General features: G+C 52.4%; 1 protein-coding gene across 2 annotated transcripts in view; it reads left to right on the top strand.

Moving 5' to 3' along the window:
- Positions 1-1,192: 1,192 nt before the first annotated feature.
- INPP5D (inositol polyphosphate-5-phosphatase D) overlaps positions 1,193-25,143 on the top strand; it is a 112,829-nt gene continuing 88,878 nt past the window's right edge. The window contains exons 1-2 of one of the 2 annotated variants that reach the window (XM_028105157.1): positions 1,193-1,495; positions 16,892-16,955. In XM_028105157.1, coding sequence (XP_027960958.1) covers positions 1,362-1,495; positions 16,892-16,955 — 198 coding nt within the window. In that variant the 5' untranslated portion in view covers positions 1,193-1,361. The remainder of the gene's footprint in view (positions 1,496-16,891; positions 16,956-25,143) is intronic. The other variant, XM_028105156.2, reaches the window with a different exon arrangement.

The raw sequence follows: 25,143 nt of genomic DNA, 5'->3' as shown, positions 1-25,143 counted from the left end.
CTGCTGAGAGCCAGTACGTCCGTGCAGGTGGGAGGGGCTGGGGGCTCCTCAGCACACGTCAGCTCCTTTAGGAGCTACTTTCTTCAAGGTAGGAGAGAGGAAACTGGGGCTGAGAGAGAGAAGTCTGATCAGCTCCTGCAGCTCAGATGTGGATGTAGAGCTGTGGGTTTCGGATGCTGCGGCCTGTGGAGGGAGGTCTCTTGTCATGTCTTGGGGGGCAAGGTCTGGGTGTGGGATTGGGGGGGGCACCACACCTTGTGCAATAGGTCACAGTGCCCCTTCACCCTGGTGGGCTTGACCCAAGAACTGAGTGCACCCCAGGAGTGGGTGTTCGCTTTGGAGCCCTCAGAATCCGCCGGTCTGGGATGGTGGCCGCAGGGAGGCAGCTCTCGGCTGAGCCATGGGCACGTGCAGCCAGGCCCAGCCTCGGAAGAGCCGCCGTCCGGCTGGCCACCCAGACTCTGCGGAGATAAAGGGCACTGGAAGCCCCGTTCCTTATCCTTGGCCGGGTGGCCAGCCTGGAGGGAAGTGTGGTTTCCCACGTGTCCTGGAAAGACCCAGAGGTGAAAACCCAGCCTGCGTTCGCCCCGTGCAATGTCCATGTCCCGAGCCCTCCACAGCCTTCCTGTGTCACTAAACGGGGTTGCCATGGAGAACAGGGCACCTTCACACCCACAGGCCCCTGGGATGAGGGTAAAGGTGTCCCAGGGCTGTCGCCTGAGCCCTTGGAGCCCTCAGGTGGTGTCACCCAAGGTCCTCCCAGCACTCGGGGCTGTGCGGTGCCCCGAGTCTCTCACGTGGGGCTGGGCTCAACTGTGCTCCCACCCCTCAGTTTTGCTCGGCTCCGGGGTGGGCAGGCCGTGGTCCCAGGGGGCGAAGCTCTGGGGTAGGGTAGGCCCGAAGGCGGAGGGATCCGGCCAGGGCGTGGCCACCCCACGTGAGCCGCGGGACGGGCCTCCAGTGGCCACTGCTTTGGCCGGTCCACACCGGCTAGGCCCCGCTCCTTCGGAAGCCAGCCGTGGGCCTCCTGGGCCCGAAGCAGCTGACACCCCCAGGAGGCCTTGTGGGGGGTGGGGGGAGCGGGAGGGGCGGCAGGCGGGTGGGCGGGGTGGGAAGGTGGAGCACGGCCGCCCGGCGGGTCTCCGCAATGAGGAAGTTCTCGGGCTGCTGCTGGCTTCCTTTCCCTCGCTGAGCTCCTGAAACAGGAAGTCGGCCAGGGAGCTGGTGGCAGCGGCGGGGCCACCGAGCGGGGCCAGACGGACGGCGGCGCCGGCTCGCAGTGCAGGGGCCTCAGCTCCCCTCGGTGGCGCGTCGGTCCTGGGGTGGCCGCCGGCCCGGCCCCGGGAAGGCCCGTGGCCGCCATGGTCCCCTGCTGGAACCATGGCAACATCACCCGCGCCAAGGCCGAGGAGCTGCTGTCCAGGACGGGCAAGGACGGGAGCTTCCTCGTGCGCGCCAGCGAGTCCATCTCCCGGGCCTACGCGCTGTGTGTGCTGTAAGTGCGCGGCCCCCGCCCGGGCCCCCGCCGCCCGCCGGGGCCCCGGGGAGGGGAGGCCAGCTCGGGCCTCGCGCCCACGCGGGCACAGGTTGTCTTCATGTCATGGGATGCATGGACCCGTCTTGCGTGTTGCCCAGATTTGTTGGTGGGTCCAGCCGACGCCCACTGTGGGCCCCGCTGGGCCTTGGAGCATAGGTTTTTCGGCCCCCGGGAGCTCCCCAGGGCCCCCCGGGGCCTGGTCACCCTTGCGGCTGCCTGGGAGCGGTGGTGCCAGGGGCCAGGAGGCGGGGGCGGGCCGTCTCCAGACTCTGGGAAGCAGGCAGAAGCCTCAGGGCTCCAGAGCGGTGCGGGTGTTAGAAAGCGGCTTGGTCAGTTCAGGTGTGGGTCAAACATGCCCAGCTTGGAAACCCTCGTGGAAGAACAGATGTGGCAAGAGAGGACCTCTCCGGAGCCCAGGCTTTGGGCCCGTGGAGGAAGCTGTAGTTCGGGGAGCCAGAATATGGGGAGGGTTCACCCAAGAAAGAGCTTTCAGTTCACCCAGAAATTGCATTCGGGGCCCTGAGAGCAGAGGAAGTCACCATCACTGACAGCGAGAGCCTCTTCTCCCCCACCTCAGCACTGGGCAGTGTCCCCCACCCATTGTGGCCTCTCAGTCACCGTCAGCTCCCCCACCCCCGTCCCCACTTCACCCCACTCCCAGCTCTGGGATATTGCTGAAACCTCCAGTTGTCTTAACAACGGAGGAAACAGCCACTTGCTGAAGGTTCCTTTTTAAAACACCCTTGTTTGACCCATGTCTGAAAAAGGCCCTCACGCCAGCAGCCCCGCCATCTAACCACCCCTGCCAGGCTCAGGGCAGTGCCAGGGCACGGTGGGGGACAGGCTGTCCCCCTGCACCTCTCAGGTAGTATCCGTGGCCTTGCAGAAAGTTCCCCCTGACCAGGCAGGAGGGGAAGTAGGTCACTGAACACAGACCTGTTCTGAGCATCGAGGGTAAGCATTTGTCTTGGGGTTAATCCCATTTTATCCTCTGGCGACCTGAACTGCAGGTTCCAGTATCAGTGCCCTTTGCAGATGAGAAAACTGAGACTCGAATGGGTTCAGAGACTGACGACAGTCAAAGCCTGGGCCCTCTGCCCCCAGAGGCTGCCCCCAGACAACCGGACCCTTGCCGCCCCACTCCGAACCCTGTCAGGCCGAGTGTGAGCATAGGTTCCAGGGGACAGCAAGGGAAGCCAGGGTGCTGACAAGGACGCAGCTGGCCAGTGGGCCGGAGCGCTGACTGCACCAGAGGCCCACCTCCCAAGGCCAACTCCCCCCCCCGCCACCACCCCCCCCCCCCCGCGACTCTCACACTCAGGGGAAGAGACCTGGACTTCCCCACAGGCACTGCCCCCCTACCCCCCCGGGCACCTGCCAACAGGGCCTTGGAAAGGATGGGAAGACGCCACACTGACTCCACTGGGCCCACATGGCTCTCTCTCCTGCCCCATGGACCTTAGCGGAAGGCCAATGCTGTTGGGTGTTGGCTGTGTGCTGAGCCTCCCGCTGAGAGCTTCTAGGACCCTCCCAGGGGCCCTTTGGTCAGGGTGCTCGGGTTGTGCGCAGGTTACAGACGTGGTCTCTGACTCCGCACTGGCAGGTGGCAAGCCAGAGCCGGGGCTACGCCTAGAGGCCCTCGGGAGCCTCTTGTCCCACGCCGCGGACTACGGGTGGGTGGAAGGAGCTCTGAGAGGGTGAGGCCTTTGGCTCCACCGCCCTGCTGACTGGTGGCAAGCTGGGGTCCAGGCCTGGTTTCCCCTCTTCCTTCCTCCGCCTCTCCTCCCCTCTGCTCATCTGCACTGAATCACTCACAGGGCTGCAGCGAATGTACAGGGTCCCCTTCTTAGAGGGGGCGCCCGTAGTGCCCACAGATGTCCGCGCTTCTCATCAAGCTCCTGTCTTCAAAGCCCTTTTAGGTCCAGACCCCAGGGCTTGGATTCCTCCCTGGGGACCCTGCCCTTTGGCCAGGCCCAGGGCTCCCCTTTCCCCTCTGCTCTTTGAAGGAAGCCACCCTTCCTTCAGGGTCAGGAGCCACTGCAGGCTTCAGGATAGGGTGGGCCACCAAACGTTCCCCAAACCTGGGAGACTCAACCCCGCCGCCACCTTTCATTTCGCCAACTAAGGAGATTTAAGAATGAAAAACTTAAAATGAATGACAACTATCTGCCACCTTCCAAAGGCTCATTTCATGGAAGAAAACATCCTTGAATACCAAAAGAGCAGGAAAAGTGTACGCTTAAAAAAAAAAAAAAAAAAAAGCCAGTCCTTTAAAATCAAATTAGATTTAACTTCTCTGTGGCCTGGTGTAGACCTTGCCCGCACGCCATCTGGGTCCACGGCCTAGTGCTGGGAACCCTGACAGGGTGAAAAGCAGCTGGGCTTTCCTCCGTTTCACAAGTGCTGGCTGTCTGGAATTCAGCCGAGAGTGCAGGGACCCCGGGGTGGGGGGTGTGCAGCTGCGGGGTCAGGGCTCTCAGAGTGAGCCAGGCCTGCAGAAGGAAGCCACCAAGACTTGCCCTCCTGCTCTAGAAATATCCAGGGGAAAAGGCCTCCTGGCCGGACACGCCAAGACCCCCTGCCTGGGCCCAGTGGCCGGAGCCTCTCCCCAGTGCCCTCTGGCGAGTGAGGGCACAGCAGGAAAGCTCAGCTGCCGAGTTAGGCGTCTGCGCTGGGAGCACCAGGAACTGTGTACACCTCCTCCCCGGTGGCCTTCGTGCCCAGGAAAGAGAACAGGATTTGACTATTTAAATGAAACGAGAGAGGGGGTGAGGGAGACACCAAAAGACAAGGCTGCAATTCAGGGCCGCCCACGTGATGAGAGCGCACAATCACCCCAGGCCTCGCAAACCCACATTTCCTCTCGAGAGGTCAGCCCTACCACCTGCCCCTGGGCAGGAAAGCTCAGCCCTCTCCTTGGCAGCTCAGAGAGGCCTGCTTGAGGGAGACCCCGGAGGTTCTTCTTGGGCACAGAGAGCTGGAGGGGAAGACCCCCAGGCAGCTGGCCACATGGTTTGAGTCCAGCTCTGTCATCTTGTGGCAAGGGGCTTGAAAACATGAGGGACACAGGGCCTGCGTCATCCTCCCGTGACCTGACTCAACCCCGCCACAGGGGTCCCTGGAGGGGGCGTCCGGCCCATCTTGGATGGGGTCGCTAAGAGGCTATCAAGCTCACACCCTCCTCTCCTGCCAGGATGGCACGTCCACGTGGGGCCAGGGTGCCTGTCAGATGCTTTATGCTGCAGAAAGGAGATACACCTTTGGGGGTGGGGGTCCCTCCATGGAAGGGGCCAGGAGTCGGCAGGACCAGCCTCTCCTTGCTCAGGCTGCACAGACAGAGCTAGAACAATGGCCCAGCATCGCTGGGCATACAACCTGCCCACCCACCAAAGCGCACTAGAGAGGGTTGGCTCCCCTCCTACGGGAGGGACAGGTGTGTGCTGCCTTTGGTTCAGGAACCAGTGCCCCGTCCGGCCAGCCGTGGCAGGCACGTAGTCTTGGTTTCCCCAGTACAGAGCCTCCCCACCCCCGCCGAGCTACCCAGGCACACCCACGGTCTCCTTCCCAGGGACCGGGTACCAGGCAACCTGGACTCTGGCCTTGTCAGCAGAGCCCCAAAGATGAAGAAGCGCAGGTAGGACATTGAGCCACCAGAAGTTCCCTCGGAGAAGGCATTTTTCTTGTTAGGATGATAGAGTGTGATAGGCCACTTGAGGTAGAGTAAGCCTTAAGCCTTGCAGAAGGTGGTTGCTAACCTGTCCTGTCTAAAAATAACCCAAAAGACTCACGAAGGCTTCCTGTGTGCCAGGCTCGCCATTCTAGGCTCTTTACGTGGATTAACTCACTGTCCCCCAGGGCCTTTGGAGGAAGGACTATCATTAGCCCCACTTTTTTACAGATGAGGAAGCTGAGACCCAGAGAGGTTAAGGGGCATGCCACACTTATAGGACTGATAAATGGCAGCGTTCTCGGGAGGGAGAAAGAGAGAGGAGCCAGCCAGCCTGGGTGTGTGTGGGGTCGGGGAGGCCTAGAAGGGGGAGGCGCAGAGAAGGGACTTGGGAGGGTAGCAATGTCCAGGAGAGGTGTAAAGCTATTTCCTGTGGTGCGAACGCGTGGCTAGAGTCCCCCTTCCTCCAAACCCCTTCCAACGTTTAAGGCAAGTCTGCACCGCTCATTGATTATTTTTGTGCAATGCAAGGAAATACTGGTTTCCATTTCCCGTGTTCATAGAAAGTGGGGACAAACGCTGGTCCAGACAGTAGCCAGCAGCCAGAGCTGGAGGACCATGGGCTCTCGAAATCTGGTTTATGTAAGAGCTTGTCCAAGGGCAACTCTTCGGAGTCTTCTTTCCGGGTGCAAGACAGGAGGGAGTGGTGTGCCTGTGAAGGCCTGTGTGTTGAATGGATCACTGGCTCTTCCATTTGAAGTGACTCAGAACAACCTGGTGAAGTTGAGTGTCTCCAGGTTTTCTGTGCCCGTGCCCAGCACTCCAGAACAACCCTTCCAGAACCAACACAGGCTCTGGCTTTGGTGTATTTTACAAGCTGGCCTACCTGACGGGTTACGTTCACAATGGTGCTTCTCCGTTGAATGGTCCCCTCTCCTGGAGTATGAGCCCAAGCATAGGGAAGAAATGGCAGGGGTGCCCCTGGCCAGGCCTTCCTCCTTGCCCTAGCGATGGAGTGAGGAGAGGCCTGCCCTTCCTGCCCAAATCCTTGCCGTGCAACACAGTCCTTAGAGGTGAGCCCTCTGTGGTTGGCTACATCTGATGTGAGTTCTAACATTCTCGAGACACTAACCTCCCTGTGCCCACCCGGCATCCTCCCTGGTGAGAAGCCCAGTCCTTGGGTTATAAGTGGAATCATATATAATATGTGGCCTCCTGTATCTGGCTTTTTTCACATGATGCTTTTGAGGTTCATCTATGTTGCAGCCTGAGCATTCCTTTTTATGGCTAAATAATAGTCTGTTGTGGGGGTAGACCACATTTTATGTGCCCTTTCATCAGTTGATGGGCTTGCGGGTTATTTCCAGTTTGGGGCTATTGTGGACAATGCTGCTGTGAACATTCGTGTACAAGTTTTTATGTGGACACGTGTCTTCAGTGGCCTTGGGTGGAATTGCTGGGTCCTATAGTAATTCCAAGTCTTTGTGGAACTGTCACCCTGCTTTCCGCAGAAGCAGCTCCATTTTGTGTCCCCATCAGCCATGTGTGACGATTCTGATTCTCCCGCATCTTCACCAAGCCTTGTTGTTATCTTTTTGGTAATAACCATCCCAGGGGGTGTGAAGTGGCCTCTTATGGTGACTTTGAGTTGTGTTTCTGTAACGACTAAAGGTGTTGAGCTTCTTTTCATGTGTTGATTGGCTATTTCCCTATATCTTATTTGGAGAAACGTGTATTCAGATCCTCTGCGCATTTAAAAAATCGGGTTATTTGTCTGTCTGTTGTTGTCATTGGATTATTGAGAGGGTAAAACGAGAGAATGTGGTCAACACGTGTGACCCACCCAAGGCCAGGCACGTGGTAAGCAGCCATAGAACACTGGCCATTATTTTGTACAAGTTATAGAGTGAGCAGTTACATCTCAGATGCAGGGGAGTACGGGCCTGTGTGTGAAGAAAATTCCACAGCAGAAGGAAAGAGGAGAACTCGGGCAGACTGTCACTTTGAGAACTTCCTGGAGGCCTGTAAGAGCCTCCGGGAGACAGTGAGCTGTCATGTGGGGCCTCCTCAGAGGAAGTGCTCAAAGAGATAAGGCAGGAAGAGCACTTGAATGGTGCATGAGTGTCCAGTGGCCGCTGGAGCCAGGGTTGAGCCCCCGGAAGCCTGAGGGAGAGAGGGCTCTAGGGGCACGGATACCAGGAAGAACCACCAGGTAGATCGAAGATAAAGTCAAGAAGGAATGGCGGCCATCTTAAGAGTGATGAACTAGTTCCCATTTAGGTGGAAGATACTGAGGGGACAGAAGCCCTAAGGCTCTGAGGAGGGAGCCCAGCATGTGGACGGGTGGGGATCCGTGCTGGTCGCTGCAGCAGGCCTTGCCGGAGGGAAGTGGGGAGGCCAAGCCCGCAGTTCTGGGGACCAGACCTTTCCTTTCTCCCATGCTCGTGTCACACCCCCTTTGTCCATTAATTAGAAAAGCATCGTGTTAATAAGTACCAGCACCCAAACAGTTTGGGTTCAGTTACTTTCTAAAAATGACCCCAGGCAGGGCTGGCTCCGAAAGGGTGCGCTGATCCAGCCCCTTCGCTTGCCAGTCAGGAGCCTGGCCTCCAGAGAGGAGAGGCGTGTGAGGCCATGCCAGGCGTCGGGGGCCCACATAGAACTAGATCTGCTGATAAGCACTGCCCTGTTCTTTCAAGTAACTTAATACAGTATTAAGTATAATGTACAAAGAAGACAAAGCGTAAAGAAGATTAATAATCACCCGATTGCTGAGAGGCCAACATAAATACTGTTAATTTGTAGGTGTATGTTCTCACTCTTTCTTTGTTCCTCTTGCTCCACAGATAGCTAAATCTCTGTACTGTATACCGCTATAACCATGTAATTTTGGTCTGTGTTTTTTAGCCACGTTAACATTTCCCGGTTAGTTAAAATTTTTTTCCCTTAAATATCATATTTAACGGGTGCCAGAATTCTAGTACATGATGTGCCGCAATTTATGAAGTGATTCTTGTATTGTCAGACATTTGAGTTACCAGTAGTGTTTTGTTGTTATAAACATGATGGTGATGAAGGTCTTTGTGCAGAAATGTGACATTTCTGGTTACAGATTCCCAGGGGTGGAATTACCGGAGCAAAGGATTGAAAAGTTTTTCAGGCTCTTGATACAGAATGACAAATCGCTTTCCAGAAATTTTGTTCCAATTTATTCTCCGGTCAGTCGGCTGTACAAGAGAGTGCTCACCTCATTCCAGGCTCCCTATTCTGAATATTTGCCCTTAAAAAAAAAAAATTATTAAGTTGCAAGGTGAAAGGGGTTTAATTTCTGTTCCTTTCTCTTTGCATTTCTTGATTGCAGTTATAGTAGACTCGTTTGATAGGACTGTTGACCTTCATAATTCCTCTTTGGTGAATGATCTGTCCATTCTCTTTGCCATTTTTCTTTTGAAGGTGAGGTTTTTCTGTTATCTATTTACGTGAAGTCCTTAGATCACTTTTTTTTAAAATATTTTATTTATTTATTTGACAGAGAGAGACACAGCGAGAGAGGGAACACAAGCAGGGGGAGCGGGAGAGGGAGAAGCAGGCTTCCCGCCGAGCAGGGAGCCCGATGCGGGGCTCGATGCCAGGACCCTGGGACCGTGACCTGAGCCGAAGGCAGCCGCTTAACCGACTGAGTCACCCAGGCGCCCCCTTAGGTCACTTTTGTTGTAAATATTTTCACTGTGGTTTGCCTTTAAACTTTGTGATTTCTTTGACATTCAGAGATTGTAAATTTTCACGAAGTCTATCAATCTTTTTCCTTTATTTTTTTCTCCTTTGCTTTTCAATGTAGAGAGTCCGTCTGCACATGGATATTCTGTTTTTGTTTTTTTCTTTTTTTCCCCAGGGAGAGGCGGGAGGGTTAAGACAGGGCCTGTGGAACTTGATGGACTCAGGCTAAGGATGCCTGTGCCTGTCCAACCTCCAGATTCTGTGGGGCCTTGGTTTCCTCATCTGAAAACCAGGGCCAAGAATACCTATGTAGTAGTGTCAGTGGCTGGATCGAACAGGTGTGTATATCACATGCAAGCTACTTGGCAAAAACAGATGGAGAAATGGTAAGTTTTTCGGGCTTTATTTCTGTTTTGTTTTGTTGGTTTTTTTTACATTGAACACTTTAATCCTTCTGGAATTAATTCAGTGGATGGTGTAAGACAAAGGTGTATGTGTATTTTTTTCAGTAACCAATCATCTTTCTCAAAAACTTTTATTGAATGATTTGCTCCTTTTCTGATGCCTCTTTCCCTGTACATTAAGTCTTATATATCTCTTTCTTGCCTGTTTACCCTGCTCCACGTATGTCTGGTTTTCTTACACCAAATGCGTCACCACAATTTTATAAACTATTTTATTTTAGGGTATTCATATCTGTTGTTTTCAAGTATTCTCCAGGTGAACCAGCTAATAATTTTGCCAAGTTGGAAAAAATACAATTGGGACTTCAGTTCGAATTGCAGGAAATCTATAACATAACTTGTGAAAAGGAATATTTTAGTATTAGTATTTTTTTTTTTACGATTTTATTTATTTGTCAGAGAGAGAGAGAGAGAGAGAGAGAGATCACAAGCAGGGGGAGTGGCAGGTGGAGGGAGAAGCACGCTCCCTGCTGAAGGAGGCTGATTCAGGACTCAGTCCTAGAACCCTGGGGTCATGACATCAGCCGAAAGCAGACGCTTAACCGACTGAGCTACCCAGGCGTCCCCAGAACATTTTAGTATTAGTCTTAATGATAAGTGTACCTTCCCCTCTTTAAAATCTTGTCATTTTTCTTCCTATAGATCCTTCCTATTTCTTGTTATGATTACTTCTGATTACTTTATAATTTTGTTACTTTTGTAAATGATACCTTTTCTCCTCCAGTTACCCTTTTGTGGTAACTGATAACATACAGGGAAGTTATAGGTTTTATACATTTACCTTTTATTCTATCACTTGACTTACTTCTCTTTATTTCAAATTGTTTTCCATTTGCTTCTCTTGGATTTTCTTGAGAGGCAATCATGTTATATATAAATTAGGATCATTTTGTGGTCTACTTTCCAAATACTTGTAACTCTGATTTAGATTTCATAGTTTATTACATTGGCCAGTATTTCTCAAACATTGCAGTGGAGGATGTTGGGAAGAGAACAGATCTACCTCAGGAAGTTCTGTGAGAGTCACACATGACACTGACTGGGAAGGACTTGATACAATATCCACATGAAGTTAGCGCTTGATGAAAGTGAGTTGTTGCTCTTTGTCATGTCAAACAAGGACCCATTTTTCCTAGTTTTATAAAGTCTTGAATGACTAAGTATTTAATTTTATCGAATGCCTTTTTAATATCTATTGAGATGATTCTGTTGTTTATCCCTCATTGCATTTCCTGGCATAATAGCTTAATTTTATAAACTCCCTAACATTAACCATTTTTGCACGATTAAAATGAACTGTTCTTGATTATGTTAATTTTTTATTGTACTCTGAATTTTATTTAGGATTTTTGTATATATGCTCATAGGTGACATTGAGTTATATGATTTGGTCAAGTTATGGTTGAAGAGTCATGGAAATTACAAAATATGGAGACATTCATGTGGCATCATCATTATCTGATTTTTTTGAAATATTAAAAGAAGTTTGGCAGAGGTGCTTTTCCTCAGAGCCACAAAATAATTTTTATTTTATTTATTTATTTATTTATTTATTTTTTAAACTTAATTTTTAAGTAATCTCCACACCCAACATGGGCCTCTAACTCACAACCCCGAGATCAAGAGTTACATGCTCCACTGACTAAGCCAGCCAGGCGCCCCAGAGATAATTTTCAAATATTTGCTTCAGTTTCTTCTTTGGTGTTGATGGATTCTTGTTTTCTATCTCTTGTTTCACTTTCAGTAAGTTATCTACATTTTTCAGAAAACAGCCCATTTTTTGAGCTTTTCAAATTTTCTGGCACACAATTATGCCTAGTTTTTTGTAATTTTCAGGTTTCTCTTTTATTACTGTCCTTTCTTCTTTTTCTCTTTTTGATTTTGTTTCTTTCCTGTGTTGGCTGGGCTCCCAGCAGGGAATGGATGGCCTAATCCATAGGGGTGACAGGCATAGGGAAGGCAACTCAGCCTAGGGCTAGCAACCTTGGGAAGCCATTCCCGCACCTGAAGAGCCAGGGGCCAGGCTATCACCAGGCCCTCCGACTGAAGCTGTAGCCTCTACTGGAGGCAGGGTGGGGTCAGGGGACCGAATGTCCCCCTCCCGTGCTCCTCTCACTCTTGTCTGTGCCAGACCTGGGTGAGGCAGTCCACCCGGGGCCATCCCCCAGACACAGGGCGGGTGGAGAAGGATGGAGCCCGTCTAGATGGAGGGTAGGAAGAAGGGGAAGCATTTTTTTCTTTCCTTTGTTCAATTTGCCAGAGGGTTGGCCATTTAATTTTCTGCTTTTCAAGTCGTAAGCTCTTAGATTTATTCCCCGTTTTGCTTTTTATTTTTATTTAAAAAATTATCTGTGCTTTCAGAAACCCCTCCTTATGTACGTATGAGGACAGAGATCTGTCTTCTCTATTTCTCACGTTCCCTCCCTGTCTTTTCTTTCTGTACTGACTTTCTCGAGTTTTTCTTCCTCGTTAGCATTCTCCAGGACACGAGCTGCTGTTTATCTCCTCTCTTGTGGTGTTTCTTGCTGACTCGTGAACTCCTGGGTTTTCCCATCTGATCACTTTTCCTTGTCTCACGCTGCTCAATCTTTACAACCGATCTCTCCCGTGCCGGAGATGCAATGGTGGACTGAGTTCACAAGTCAAATTTCGCCAGAATGTCTTTTATTCTTCGTGCAGTGATTCTGCGAAACATGGAAGTAACACCTTTGAGCCCTTAGAAAAATGATGCCCTTCTTTGGAGTGGTGTGGTGTTTTCATAGGTCTGGTGATTTTTCTTTTCTGACAAAGAACTGTCAGGAAAAGTTGGAACAGATTCTTTTGGAGAGCAGAGTAGGTTTCTGCCCACATCCTCTTCCCAGACGTAAAAGGACCAGCAGGGATGGGGGTGGGAGCCCCGATCGGAGATCCAGCTGTTGGGGCTAAGAGCCAGGGTCTCATACGAGGACCAATGTGCTGGGCCCCTAGCTGCTGGGGCAGGACGCTCAGCAGACCCCCAACAGCACTCTGGCTGCCTCCCCTCCACCTTTCATTTGGCCACATGGCCTCCTCTCACCTTCTCTCTTCTGAACTAATGGCCTCTTGTAATTCATCCATTTTCTGACTCTCTCTGGCTGGATTCTTTGAGGTTTTGGTGGTGAATAGAGAACACCCTTGGTTTCTAGGGCTGACGTACATTTTCCCTTGTCTCTCTGTCAGTCCAAGTGGCTTTTCTGAGTACAGGGTTTCCACCCCTTGTTCTCCCGCCCACACCATCTTGTCCAGAGGTCTACAACATTTAAGCAAGAAAAAAAAATGTGCAGGGCGCCTGGGTGGCTCAGTTGGTTGAGCGACTGCCTTCGGCTCAGGTCATGATCCTGGAGTCCCGGGATCGAGTCCCGCATCGGGCTCCCTGCTCGGCGGGGAGTCTGCTTCTCCCTCTGACCCTCTTCCCTCTCGTGCTCTCTGGCTCTCATTCTCTCTCTCTCAAATAAAAAAAAAAACAAACGTACAAATAACACTAGAAATCAGAACTGATAGATAATAAAAATTACAAAGGGGCTTAGAAACAATTATAGAGCACACTAAGCTGATCGGCAGCGTGAGAGAGAGACGCTAATGAGGCTCTTGAATTTTAGAGTTTGATTTCTCCGTCCCATCCTACCCCCACCCCCCATGGGGCTCACCATGGTAGACAGTGTTTCTGGGCATGCTTGTCAGTGTTCACTTGGCTGGGAGGAGACATGCAGAAATAGCAATATTTATCTGAGATATTAAAAATGCCACGGTGTTGCTTTCTGCTTCCACTGGCTTGTCCTCTTGCATTGAAGTAAAACTTCCAAACCATATTAGGATTGATCTGGAAATGCCCTGCCCAGGGGAAGCATCTTCCCACTTAGGACAGAGTGGGCACCTGCTGTCACCAGGCAGCAATTCAGAGTCACGTGGGACATTTGCTCTAAGCCCCATTTCACTGGAGAGTAGATCAGCGGCCCACGTACCTGGCCCAGCACCATCCCCACCTGGGTCTCCAGTGGGGCTATTCCTGACACAGTTGCCCTGAAATGCACCCCAGTCACTGGAAAGAGTAGCAGCCAAGGACCTAAGGGGTTAGCACCCTAAACGGTTACTAAATCCCCACAAAGAGCTTTGAAGGGCTGGACAAGACGGTCATAGCGCGTTGTCTGGATTACATCCTAGTGCAGTTGCTGTCAAAGAGGATTTCGTTGTGGAGTCTTCACTACACGTTTCACGTGTCAGATTGCGCGCCCGTGTGTATACATGTAGGTTATGGATCTGTGTGTGTGCACGTGTGTGTAGATATATATACGCGTGTTCTCTGTGTACACGTTTATGCATCTGGGACCAGAGGGAGGTACAGCTGCCGAGGATTGGGGGAGGCCAGGGAGTGCCCCCCTCCACCTGCCTGCAGAGCCCCCATTCCTCCCTGGCATGTGGTCTGGAACAGCTGATCTCCTGTGGGCTGGGGGTGGCGGTGGTGACCTTGTACATTTTCCCTCAAAGAGGTGAACTGACCCAGCTCCAGAGATGGCGAGTCCGGCCCCCTGTGCGCCCGCTGCTGAGATATCCCTAAGGGGGAGTGTCCTCTCTTCCTATTGTACTCGCTTGTTTTTAAAAAAAATTTTTTTTAAGGATTTTATTTATTCATTTGAGACACAGAGATAGAGAGAGAGAGAAGAGAAAGCATGAGCAGGGGGAGAGGCAGAGGGAGAGGGAGAAGCAGGCTCCTCGCTGAGCCAGGAGCCCGATGGGGGGCTCGATCCCAGGACCCTGGGACCATGACCCGAGCCGAAGGCAGACGCTTAACGACTGAGCCACCCAGGCGCCCCTTGTACTCGCTTTTGAATTCTGATCTGTTTGAGTCACACGGAACTGCTTCTGCGTTTCAGGGTTCCTGGAACTTCTTTAAAAAGCCAGAAGGGCTGGTGTGCAACACTTGATGAACGAAAGGGCCTTCCTGTTCCGTGCAAATGTCTCTGCCCCTCTCCTGGTGACCCTCTTCTTTTTGTGGACAGGCTGCCGTTTGGGGCCTGCTCAACTGCTTACACAAAGTAGCTGCCCTCAGCCAAATAAGACTGTTCGGGCCCCGGTCTCATTTGCATATCTATGGGAGGAAGTGTCACGGGAACAAGCAGTGAAAGATAAGAGCCTGGCAGGGTGGGGCTACCCCTCAGGCTCTGCAGAGGGGGCTGAGGCTGGAGGGGCCTGGGAGGGGGGCAGTGGGGCCGGGGTCCCCGGTTCTGGGACGTCTCCGGGAGCTGAGGTGACAGCAGCCTAGAGAGTCATCCTTGCAGGCTCTGAAATAAGTCAGTTGTGGCATCAGCTCGGGCTCTGGAGGCAGGACAGGGTGGGCGGCGATGAGCGTTCGGAGGTGAGGGAAAGACAGAAAAAAGAAACTTCCCTGGGAGAAATGAAGAGCCGGGTGGAAGTGAAATTACCCAAAACTTCTCCAAAACTTTCTTGAAACAGCCATTGGCTCACAAGCCAAAAAAAGATTGTAAAACTTGACCACGTAAAATCGTAAAACCTCTACACAGCTTAAAAAGAAAAAAAATTCCACGAGCACCGTCAACAATAACTCCAAGGGGCGCCTGGGTGGCTCAGTCATTAAGATCCCGGGGTCCTGGGATCAAGCCCCGCATCGGGTTCCCTGCTCTGCGGGAAGCCTGCTTCCCTCTCTCCTGCTCCCCCTGCTTGTGTTCCCTCTCTCCCTGTGTCTCCCTCTGTCAAATAAATAAAAATCTTAAAAAACAACAACAAAAAAACAAAACTCCAAAATATATTGTGGCATGTATCAAAGTCTTACAGATAAATAAGCAAAAGATTAAAAAAAAAAAAAAAAAGGTAAGCCAAACACATGAAAAGAAATTTGCAGAAAAAGAAAGACGAATAGTGAAACATGGGAACACGGTCAGCCTTTCTCATAAAGAAAGGCAGATTAAAGTGAGTACTCATTTTTCTTTAACCTCTCAGATTTGCAAAGATGAAAATGTCTGATAGCAGCCTGTTGGCAGGGTGTGGGGAAATAGACATATCCGGTTAGTGGGAGAGAAAAGTGACACAGCCTCGCTGGGAGGCGATCATCAGTCTCTCTCAAAATACAAAGCCTGCGTCTCTCCTGCGGTTCTTCTCCTGGTGGTGATCTCCCCACGGCCACTAGTAAATGTCAGCACGTGCAGTGTGTCCAGCGTGTTCCAGGCCCTACTGTAAATGCTCTTCCTACGTTAACTCACTTAGTGGAGGCAGTGACAGGTGGCCGGTGTTGTTCTGGTCCCCGTCGTACTGACAGGGAGGCTGGCTCTGTGCCTTTACCAGTCACACAAGGTGTAGGCATGGAGGTGCACACTGCAGCACCGTTTAGGAGGGTAAAAAGCTGAAAGTAACTACCCATCCGTCACGGCAGGCCGGTCAAATAAATGATCATACAACCACGTGGTGGAACGTGAGTTGGGAAGACCTGTAAGATACGTTTTTTGGTGAGGAAAGCAAATTTCAGAACAACATATATACTGTGATATGTGCATTTAAAAAGATGTGTATATTTAAGTTTGTACATTTAAGAGTTCTGGAATGATTTACAAAAAGGAGTGGTAACTCGGAGAAGCGGGGCTCAGCAGGAGGGGGAGAAAGGAGACATTTCTTTTCCATCTTTTATCTTTCTTTATGGTTTTAAATTGTTTAAACTGGTGTATAATTTTATTTCTTTTAAGTTTTTAAAACGATTTATTTATTTATTGGAGAGGGAGAGTGAGCCTGAGCTGGGGGGAGGGGCAGAGAGAGAGGGAGAGCACAAGCAGGGGGAGCAGCAGAGGGAGAGGGAGAAGCAGGCTCCCCGCCGAGCAGGGAGCCCGATGCGGGGCTCCATCCCAGGACCCTGGGATCATGACCTGAGCGGAAGGCAGACGCTTAATGGACTGCGCCACCCAGGGGCCCTTAAAGTAGTGTATGAGTTTAAATACTAGTTAAACAGGGGCGCCTGGGTGGCTCTGTCAGTGAAACATCTGACTCTTGATCTCAGCTCAGGTCTTGATCTCAAGGTCGTGAGTTCCAAGACCCACATTGGGCTCCATGCTGAGCATGGAGCCTACTTAAAAAATAATAATAATAAAATAAAATAAAATCTAGTTAAGCAACACATACAAATGTGGAGTGAAGTGCCAGGCACCCGGGAGGGGCTAAATACTCTCGTAATGAAGTTATGTCTTGAGGGTGGATTCCTTTAAATCAGACCACGTAGCTGTCAAGTGCCAATGTAAATCATGCCCAGAAGACCCCACACGCCTTTTCCTGGAGCTTCCTGAGTGGAGGGTGGGGGGTGGAGGGAAGGGGGCTCAGTCCAGGACTGCTTGATGTCAAGGCCGATCTTCACCTCAGAATGGTCAGCTCCAAAGTTCAGAGACGTCATGCCCGGGTTCCTCGAGCCATGTCAGGAATTCCTGTCTTTTCAGTTCCCAGAGAAATGAATTCCTTTGCATGGGTTCTAACGAAGCCTTTGGTCTATTTCAGGTACCGGAATTGTGTTTACACGTACAGGATCCTGCCCAATGAAGATGATAAATTCACTGTCCAGGTAAGCCCTTTATCAACCTGGACATCTGACCCTGAGTGGAGCCGGTGTTGGCAGAGAAAGTGACAGAATTGAAGAAGAGAGGAAAGAAAGCTTGTGCCCCAAACAGCCTGGACGTGAGGGCCTGGCTGAGCCTCTTTCTCCCCAGCAGTCTGGGGGTGGGGGTTGCTTGGCGGGTAAGCTGTGACCCCACTCCATTGGGAAGGATGCCCAGAGGCAATGGAAAGGGACTGTAGCTTGTTGATTATTTTCTTCAGTGAGCTCAGCTGAGTGAGGGTCCGTGGGCCGGGAAGGAGAGAAGGTGAACTTACAGGAGAGCAGACCAGTTTTTTTCTGGGGGACTAGATGATCGCCCAACGGGTTAGCACAAAACAGTACCTTTCCATTTGTAGACGCCTGTTCTGCCAAAGGCTGATGCTCATGGCACCTGGTGGCACCGTCTAGAGGCCAAGTGTGTAAAACTTGCCATTAAACGTTAACAAAGAATCAGCTGCAGCAAGTCTTTCCAAGTCCAAGTCTCGAAAGCCCACCCCCCCACATAGTTTGCATGACAAACACCACGGGCTCTGTGTGAGCACCATGCATGCCAACTAAGTGGTGTGGAGGCCAGGGGAGCTATTTTTATCTGGCTGCCTTAAGAGAGCAGGGCGGGTAGTCAGAACAAAGGAGGTGTCCTCAGGAGGGGCAGAGGAGTCATGACCGTGGTAAGAGGCACCAACAAATGGCATGCACCCACGTGGGCAGCAGAGAGGAAGGGTAGACCAGGGTCAGGACACCGTGTCGTGGAGGAGCAGCGACAGGGTCTGTGGGGTTTAGCGGAAAAGAAAGTAAAAGCGGAGGAAAGGTGGGGCATGATCACTGATTCCAAAACGTGAAGGGAAGGATGCATTTTGTCCAGAGCTAGGATGCCGTTGAGGGCAGGACAACAGGCAGGTGCTGGGGGCACCGGTCGCTGGAAATGTGTCAAGTGGGAGAAGGTGTGTGGCGTAGAACACCTCTGGGAGGATGATGGGGGTCAAAGGAATCACTTCAGTGAGCCACTCGGTCAGAGAGTGAGACCCAGAGAGGGTGCTTGAACCAGCCCGGGGGCTCTCGAAGCTGCCTTCTCCAGCAGCTGGGGCTCTGTGATGCAGGGGCTTGTGGGAGATCCCACTGTGGGCTCATTTGGAATTACCACACCCAGTAGAGGTCAGGCTGAGTTCCTTTGGGCTTCTTCATCCTTCCCCATGTGTGTCTGCACGGGGATCTAAAGAATATCCATTTGAATGTTTCTAGCGTGTCTGGGGCCCTCGCACATCTTGGCCGGGTCACCGGGGATAAGTGGCAGCACCCCTGGTATCAGACTGTCCTTTCAGGTCCTTGGCAGCTGCTTATCGTGGGCACGGTGGTCTCTCCCGAGGGGAGGCCTGTGTGGGGCAGGCAGTGGGCGTCCGCGGCCCCCACAGTGTTTTGTGAGTCTAGGACGGTGTGAGCTTTCCTGGCCGGGCTGGCATCCTTGATAGGTGGTTTGCTGAAAGGAGTCTCAACTCTCTTAAGTTAAAAGTTGGTCAATGCTTTTGATCTGTTTTCCCCTTGTGGTTTCTTCTATTCCTTCAAAGTGAAGATGACTTCAAGTATGACTAGGCCTTAAGCTGGAAAAGACATGACTCTGTGGCTTCTTGTACACGTGGCTGTACCCACGGCCCACAAACATGCACCGACTGCGTCTGGCATGTCCCCCTCTCACCTCCGTACCCTTGTGGTCGTGGCCATGTGCCTTCCTGGGAGTTGCTGCCTGTCCCGCAGCGGTTTCAGGATCTGGGGCCTCGTCAGGCTTTGGGGGTGTCAAACAATGGAGACTCACTTTGGCTAAGCCCTATATGGAGTGGGCGGCCCGTGAGGGAGAAGGCCTGGCCTGGGACCAGGGGGCAGGGGGCCCTGCACTGGGGCGGGCCCTGCCACGCCTCAGCTGTCCTCTGCCCGTCTGCTCTTGTCCCAGAGACAGGTGTCCTTCTCAGTTACCGGTCCCCAGAGGGGATCTGGGGGGCTCAACCACCAACAGCTTTCTCTGCCGGGGCCACTCAGGGGCCACAGGCCGGCGTGTCAACCAGGTGTCTGAGCAGCTGCCCCCCCCGCCCCGCCCCGGGCCACAGTCAGAGCGTGGGCACAGAGCTGGTGACCTGAGGCCACACTCAGCCAGGGCCATGGGCGGGCAGGCTTCCTAGAAGAGCTGGGGCCCTGCTGGACTGGGGGGCTCCCGACCCCAGCACTGGGTGGCCCACAGCAGGTAACCAGGGTGCAGGGATCTGTGGGGCCCGGGCGGCCTGCGAAAGTTTCCGCCCCAGAGGATACACCTTCCTGTAAAAACACAACACCTTCCTGTAAAAACGAGACACTTTCCTGCGATCACAAGAGTAGTTGGCTCCTGAGGAGCACGTTGAGGCGTGTGTGCAAGGAGACGAAATCAGATCTACCGGGTCTCAGTCCTGACCCCTTGCTGCTTATTTTAACCCTGGTTCCTCTTTTCATGTCGAGGCAAAACCTCATACTCTTTTCTGAGCCGAGCCAGTTTCTAAATAACTCATTCCTTACACCTGAGCCTGCTTCGTACCACCAGAATGTGAGGCTCGTAAAGTAAGAATCCAGCCTGAAAAACGTGGCCAAGTGAAGCACCCAAGGCTCGACTCGCTTTCTTACTTTAGTTCCCTCTGCTCTTCTCACTGGGGCTTCTGTCTTTTTGGACAAAACCAAGGGGCCACCCCACCTCTGTTCTTTGCAGAGGGACCTCAGGTGGTGGGCCTGTGCATCGTGGCACATGACCGCCCCATTTGGGTCAGGAAGAGGAGCGATCCTCACGCTCTAGGACCTTGCTGTCTTTCCACCTTTCTCAGACTTCCAGAAAATCAGGGGCGGGAAGGCTGTAACTTCATTCCACTCCCCCGTCGTGAGCATGAAGGTAGCTGAGGACTACAGAAGGTGGAACTCACACCCGGGCCTCCACCCCAGAAAGTGTGTCCGGACCTGACTGGGTGTTGGACCCCTGGGAAGGGTGGACTCCACCCGAGGAGGATGCAGAGGCCGGGCAGTGTAACCTCTCAGGGAGAGAGGCCCCTTTTCCTTCCCACAGTTGTCAGTGGCGTCTGACCGTCAATGGCATCTGGCCCTTGCGGTTAATCAACCTGGAACGAAGGCAGGAAAGCCTACAACGTGTAAAACACCCACCCGGGTGAGTGGCTGGCGTGGGGGAGCCCCCGCCTCTGCCACTGCTGTCTGTCTTCACTGGGAAGGAACAGGCGTCGAACGAAACAACTGCATCTGCTCGCCAACATAAGTCATTCCTACCTGCTGCTCAGGGGACGGAGGGAAGGAGAATGGAGGACGAGGGGATGGACGGAGGGGGAGGGAGACTACGGAGAGAGAGGAAAGAGGGAGAGAGAAATGAACGAGAAGAGAAAAAGGAAGGAGGGAAGGTGGAGGAGTAGACGTGGGTGAGGGTGGAGGGCAGTATTCTAGAAGGTTCTAGGCGGTAGTGCCTGGGGGTGGCGGGAAGGGGGCAGGTGTCCCGGTGCTCAGTCTCTCTCAGCTCTGCCCCTTGTTCTGTGGATTTCTGTGCCTCGGTCACCTCAGGAGCCCACAGAATTGTCGTGGCGGGGGCGGGGGTGGGTCAGCAGCTCTCTGGCCCCCCCCCCCGATCCCGAGAACCTTCTGGTCCTCGGGGGTGAGTAGTGCTCTGAGCCTGGTGTGAGGCCAGAGGAAGGCAGGTCAGCTCCACCCGTCAGGCCTGAGTCTGCCACGCTCAGAGTTGGGTTTCTTGTAGACTCCTTTTCTGACTTGGAAGGGGATGTGACCCTCCTCTGAGGGTCTGACTGCAGAAAGAGCTGTTAGGCTTCTGTGCCTTTCCGAAACGGCCCTCCTCCCTGCGAGATCAAGGACCCGTTGGAAGCAGTAGGAGCAGAGCCGGTGGGCCAGCCTGAGCGTGAGCACGGGGAGGCCGGACGCTCCAGGCACGTCACAGAAATGGCTGCCCCGAAGCCAGCGCCCCAGTCCACGTCAACAGGGCCCTGCGGCCGGATTCCTACAAGCCCTCGACCCTTGCTCTCTTTCTGACATCCTTCCTACCAAGAAGAACAAAGCAGAAAATAAAAGCTGTGCACCGTGGTCCCCGGCACGTCAGTATTCGCCGTGAACTTCCTGCCTTTTTCTCCTGGTTGAGACCGTGTCCAGGAGACGGAGTGTTTCAGGCAGGAGCCCGCACAAGGCTGCGTGCGAGTTTCGGCGGAGCGCGAGTGAAACTGTCTGCCTCGGAGACTCTTTGGGTCTTCTTTGCCCGTGTAGAAGAAAAGCCCAGTGGCTCAAGCCGCCCGGGTGAGAGGCTCATGACTCAGTTCCTGGTCCCTGACAGTGGCCGGTGGTAGTTGTCCTGTCGCCTGGGGCAGTGTGGCTTTTGGAGACAGAAAACAAAACAACTTTCTAAAAGCTGTTCGTCACAAGTGTCCCGGAGGGTAAACGGTTGAGCCATTGTTATTAAGTTCAGGAAGAGGGTGGCAGCTATTATTGTTCTGAGTGGTCACCCAGTGAAGCAGAGATTCCGTCTGAGCCGCCCCGGCGAAGGATGTGGCTCTCACACACTTCCTGACATTGCACAACGGGACGGAGCAGAAGGTGCGGGTGAGGGAAGACGCACAGGGCCACCCTGCACCACCGCTTGGCCTCGGGGGGCCAGGGGCCGGGGGCCTGGCGGTCCCTTCAGGCCCTGACGGCCACATTCTAGAAGCCTGCATTGTTTAAAATTAAATTTATTTTATTGTTTTTTTTTTTTTTTAATTGTATCTGCTCTTGAACACGGGCAGCTCAAAACATCCCCCCAGTTTGCCTTTACCTTCAACAGGGAATTTGAGGGAGATAAAATTTTTGAGGACCGTGGTTTTTTTTGTTTTTGTTTTTCAAAATTCTATATAGAGGCATTGTTCTACTGCCTTCCGAAATGCGCTATTACACATAGCCCCGAAGACAAAATCCAAGGCCAACCTGGTGCTGGTTCCAATATAGGGAACCAGGTTTTTTTTTTTTCTTTTTCTGATTTGAAGCTGGTGGGAGTTGTTTTTTTTTTTTTCCTACCCTTGTTGTTTTCCTTTTGTTGGTAGTTCCTGAAATGGGTTCAGCCTGTTCCGTCTGCAAATTTGGGTCTTTCTTCGGCTCAGACTTCGCTTCTGTTTGGTCTTTGAGTACATTTTTATGCCAGCTCTTCCGACTTTTGTCATCCCCACCTCCCGATGACTGTCTTTGCTTTCTCTGCCCACCCCCCACCCCGCCCGCACCGTGTCTCTCATGCTCCAAGCTTTCTGATCCACCTTGTTCCCCCCCCACCCCCCCACCCCCCGCCTGGATGCATCTCTCCTTAGCTGCCCAAAGCAGAGCTCCCATGGGGCCGACACTAGCTGTGGTTGGTGGGCTTGGGCACGGAAATAGGATGCAGTTGTAACCAAGGAGATATGAAGGGAAGCACTGTGTGGGGCTTCTGGGAAAGGTTTATTTGTCTTAGAAAGAGTTACAAGGTTGGCGTCTGCCTTCGGCTCAGGTCCTGATCCCAAGGTCCTGGGGTCGAGCCCCGCGTCAGGCTCCCTGCTCTATCGGGAGCCTGCTTCTCCCTCTGTTTATGCTCTCTCTCTCGGTCAAATAAATAAATGAAATCTTTAAAAAAAAAAAAAAAAGTGCTACAAGGATGAAATTGTCCCTTTTCTACCTTTGGAAGCTGTCGTAGTGTATAATAGCTGGGGCTGAGGCTCCCATCTTGCAAGCAAGAGGGGCGGTAGCTGGGGAGTGAGGCCGACATGCAGAGGGCAGAGCAGAAAGGCACAATGAACCCGGGTCCCCGATGACGCCACTGAATTAACTGAACAGAATTCACCAACCTGGTCACTGCCCTACCTCTCGTCTTCCTGTTTGTGAGATCATTCCTTTTTGTTCAAGTAACTGAATTAGGGTTTTCTGTCACCTGCAGCTCCAGGTATTCTAACATGCAGAGGTTTGGGCTGTCCTAGGGGAATCTCAAAGCAGAAAATGAAAATTTTAAATTGAACATCAAATTTCATGGCCCCCAAAGCCCACAAGCCATGATCCGACCCCTGTGGTCTCTGACTCTTCCCTCTCCATAGCTCCGGCCTGCACCATTTTGCTGGACCCACTCCCACCCCCACCCCACCCCTGACATTCCCTGACCCACGTCACCGTGCCAGACATCCTGGAGTTCGGTATCTCTTTGTCCAACTGTAACCACAGAAAGCACAAAAACCAATCCATATTTCAGCCATTTCTGCCCTGGGAAGGTACCTCCGTTACTTGCTTACTATAGATGGTTTAGCCTCTCCGCTCGGCGTTGCCTTTCAAGATGAGGTTCTGGGTTTAGCTTTCACATATGCAAGAGGCCGCTTAAAGTCACCCAACAGAAGGGAGTCTTTCCTCTAAGAAAATAGCGCCCCTTACAGAGGCCTTCCCTGATGACTCCATAAAAATGTCTACCCGCGCCCACCTGTCGCCCCAACCCCATATCCTGCTTTATCTTCCCTGTGGCACTTATAATTGCCTGCTTTACTTGATTTACTTATTGTCTGTCCTAGAATGGTCCCTGGCGTGTGGTGGCCGCTTGGTAAATATATCAAACGACTGAAGTCTGCCGCCACCCGTAAGAATACAGAAGGAGCTGCATGTTTCAGCTACAATGGTGACTTGTGTGGCGCTTGCCACACTTAGCAGCCCTCCATCGGGCCTCCATGGGATGCACCTGATCTGCTTGTTGACTCCTCACCCTTGCCTTTCATGCCTTGACCAGTTTCCTCTGCATTCTGGGCAGGGAGGTTCCCCTGCTCCCCAGTCTCGGTTTTGCTCTCACCCCCTCCGATGTGGATTTGAATTTCACCACTGAGTTTTTCATTCTGCTGCAAGCCGGCCTGATCTGACTGGTCTCCCTCTATAAGTGGCCCTGTTGTTTGTTCGTCTTTCCTGTTCTCTTCTTGTGAGGAGAAGGAGGTGCCGAGCCTGGGCTTCTCTGTCCTGTCTTGATGGGGACCTGTTCGAGAACTGTTATGGTCTTCTGCCTGCTCATTGGGTTTCTTGTCACCCCAGCTTTGGAGAAGTGGGAGGACAGAAGGTGGAGGTCAGGGCAGAGGCTGGTGGCTGGGGTCCCATGAGGCAGCAGGAAGAGAGAGCCTTGGGGATACCGGAGCGGTCAGAGGGAGGGTCCCCTGACTCCCCCTGGGCCCTAACTCCTCATCGCTCCTCACCATTGCCCCCATTTATTGAGCCCTTCCTGGAGCCAACCACTTGATATATGACCTTTAATTGAAACCTGGAAGGGAGTATCATTATCATTATTCCCATTTGAAACACAAGGAAACTAAGGGGCTAACATTATTTGCTTGGTTCATACAACTAGTCAGTGATGGGATAGGGATGTTATTTGATCTGCCGTGCTCTGGCTTAAGGGCCAGGCCACCCTCCCTCTCCTTGGCTTGGCTCTTAGTCACCAAGGCGCCCTGTAGCCTGGGCGCCTGGCTGGAAGGCCAGATTGAGTCTGGTGCTGCCGCCATGTTTGGCTACTGACCTCTGCTTTCCTGGCCACCCAAGGTCGGCCCCGGCAGTGGAACCAGCTGTGAGTTGTATGGCACTTGAACCTTTAACCTTCTTGAATGAGGCTCAAGATGACCCTACTCTTAAGCTGAGTCCAGTCAGCTCTATAGCCATATCTCCTGACCATATTCCTTAATGACTTGTCATTCCAGAATGACTTGGCTCAGAGACTCCCCATTTGTTCATCTGCTTGTTCATTCAGCAAATTTTGCTTAGGGCACTGGGGGTACAATCGTCAGTCAACCTTGTGCACATAGTCCTTGCCCTTATGGGATGGATGTTCAGTTTAGAGACTGATGACAAGCAATTATCAAGATTATCTCCTGGGCCCCAGATTTGTATACCTTGAAGCGGAGGTGTGTCAGGTGTCTTCATAGCAAAAGGAGCTGCCCTCAAGTGGGAGGAAATGAATGACCCAACCAATCCCTCTAAAAAATCACCACTCCCTGTCTGTGCTCCCCTAGCTCTTCCCCTCTCCCTGCTGCCATGCCCTTCCCACGTGGGTGGCCCTCAGCTCTGCGTCTGTCTCCCCGCACCTCTCCACCCCTGTGTGTTGTGGGTGCCTCGGGAACACGAGTCGGGGTTC

The sequence above is a fragment of the Eumetopias jubatus genome, unplaced genomic scaffold, assembly GCF_037043125.1.
Source record: "Eumetopias jubatus isolate StellerSeaLion01/CBP00866 unplaced genomic scaffold, mEumJub1_p1.0 scaffold_3, whole genome shotgun sequence".
NCBI classification, from domain to species: Eukaryota; Metazoa; Chordata; class Mammalia; order Carnivora; family Otariidae; genus Eumetopias; species Eumetopias jubatus.
This window is presented reverse-complemented; position numbering and strand designations above follow the sequence as displayed.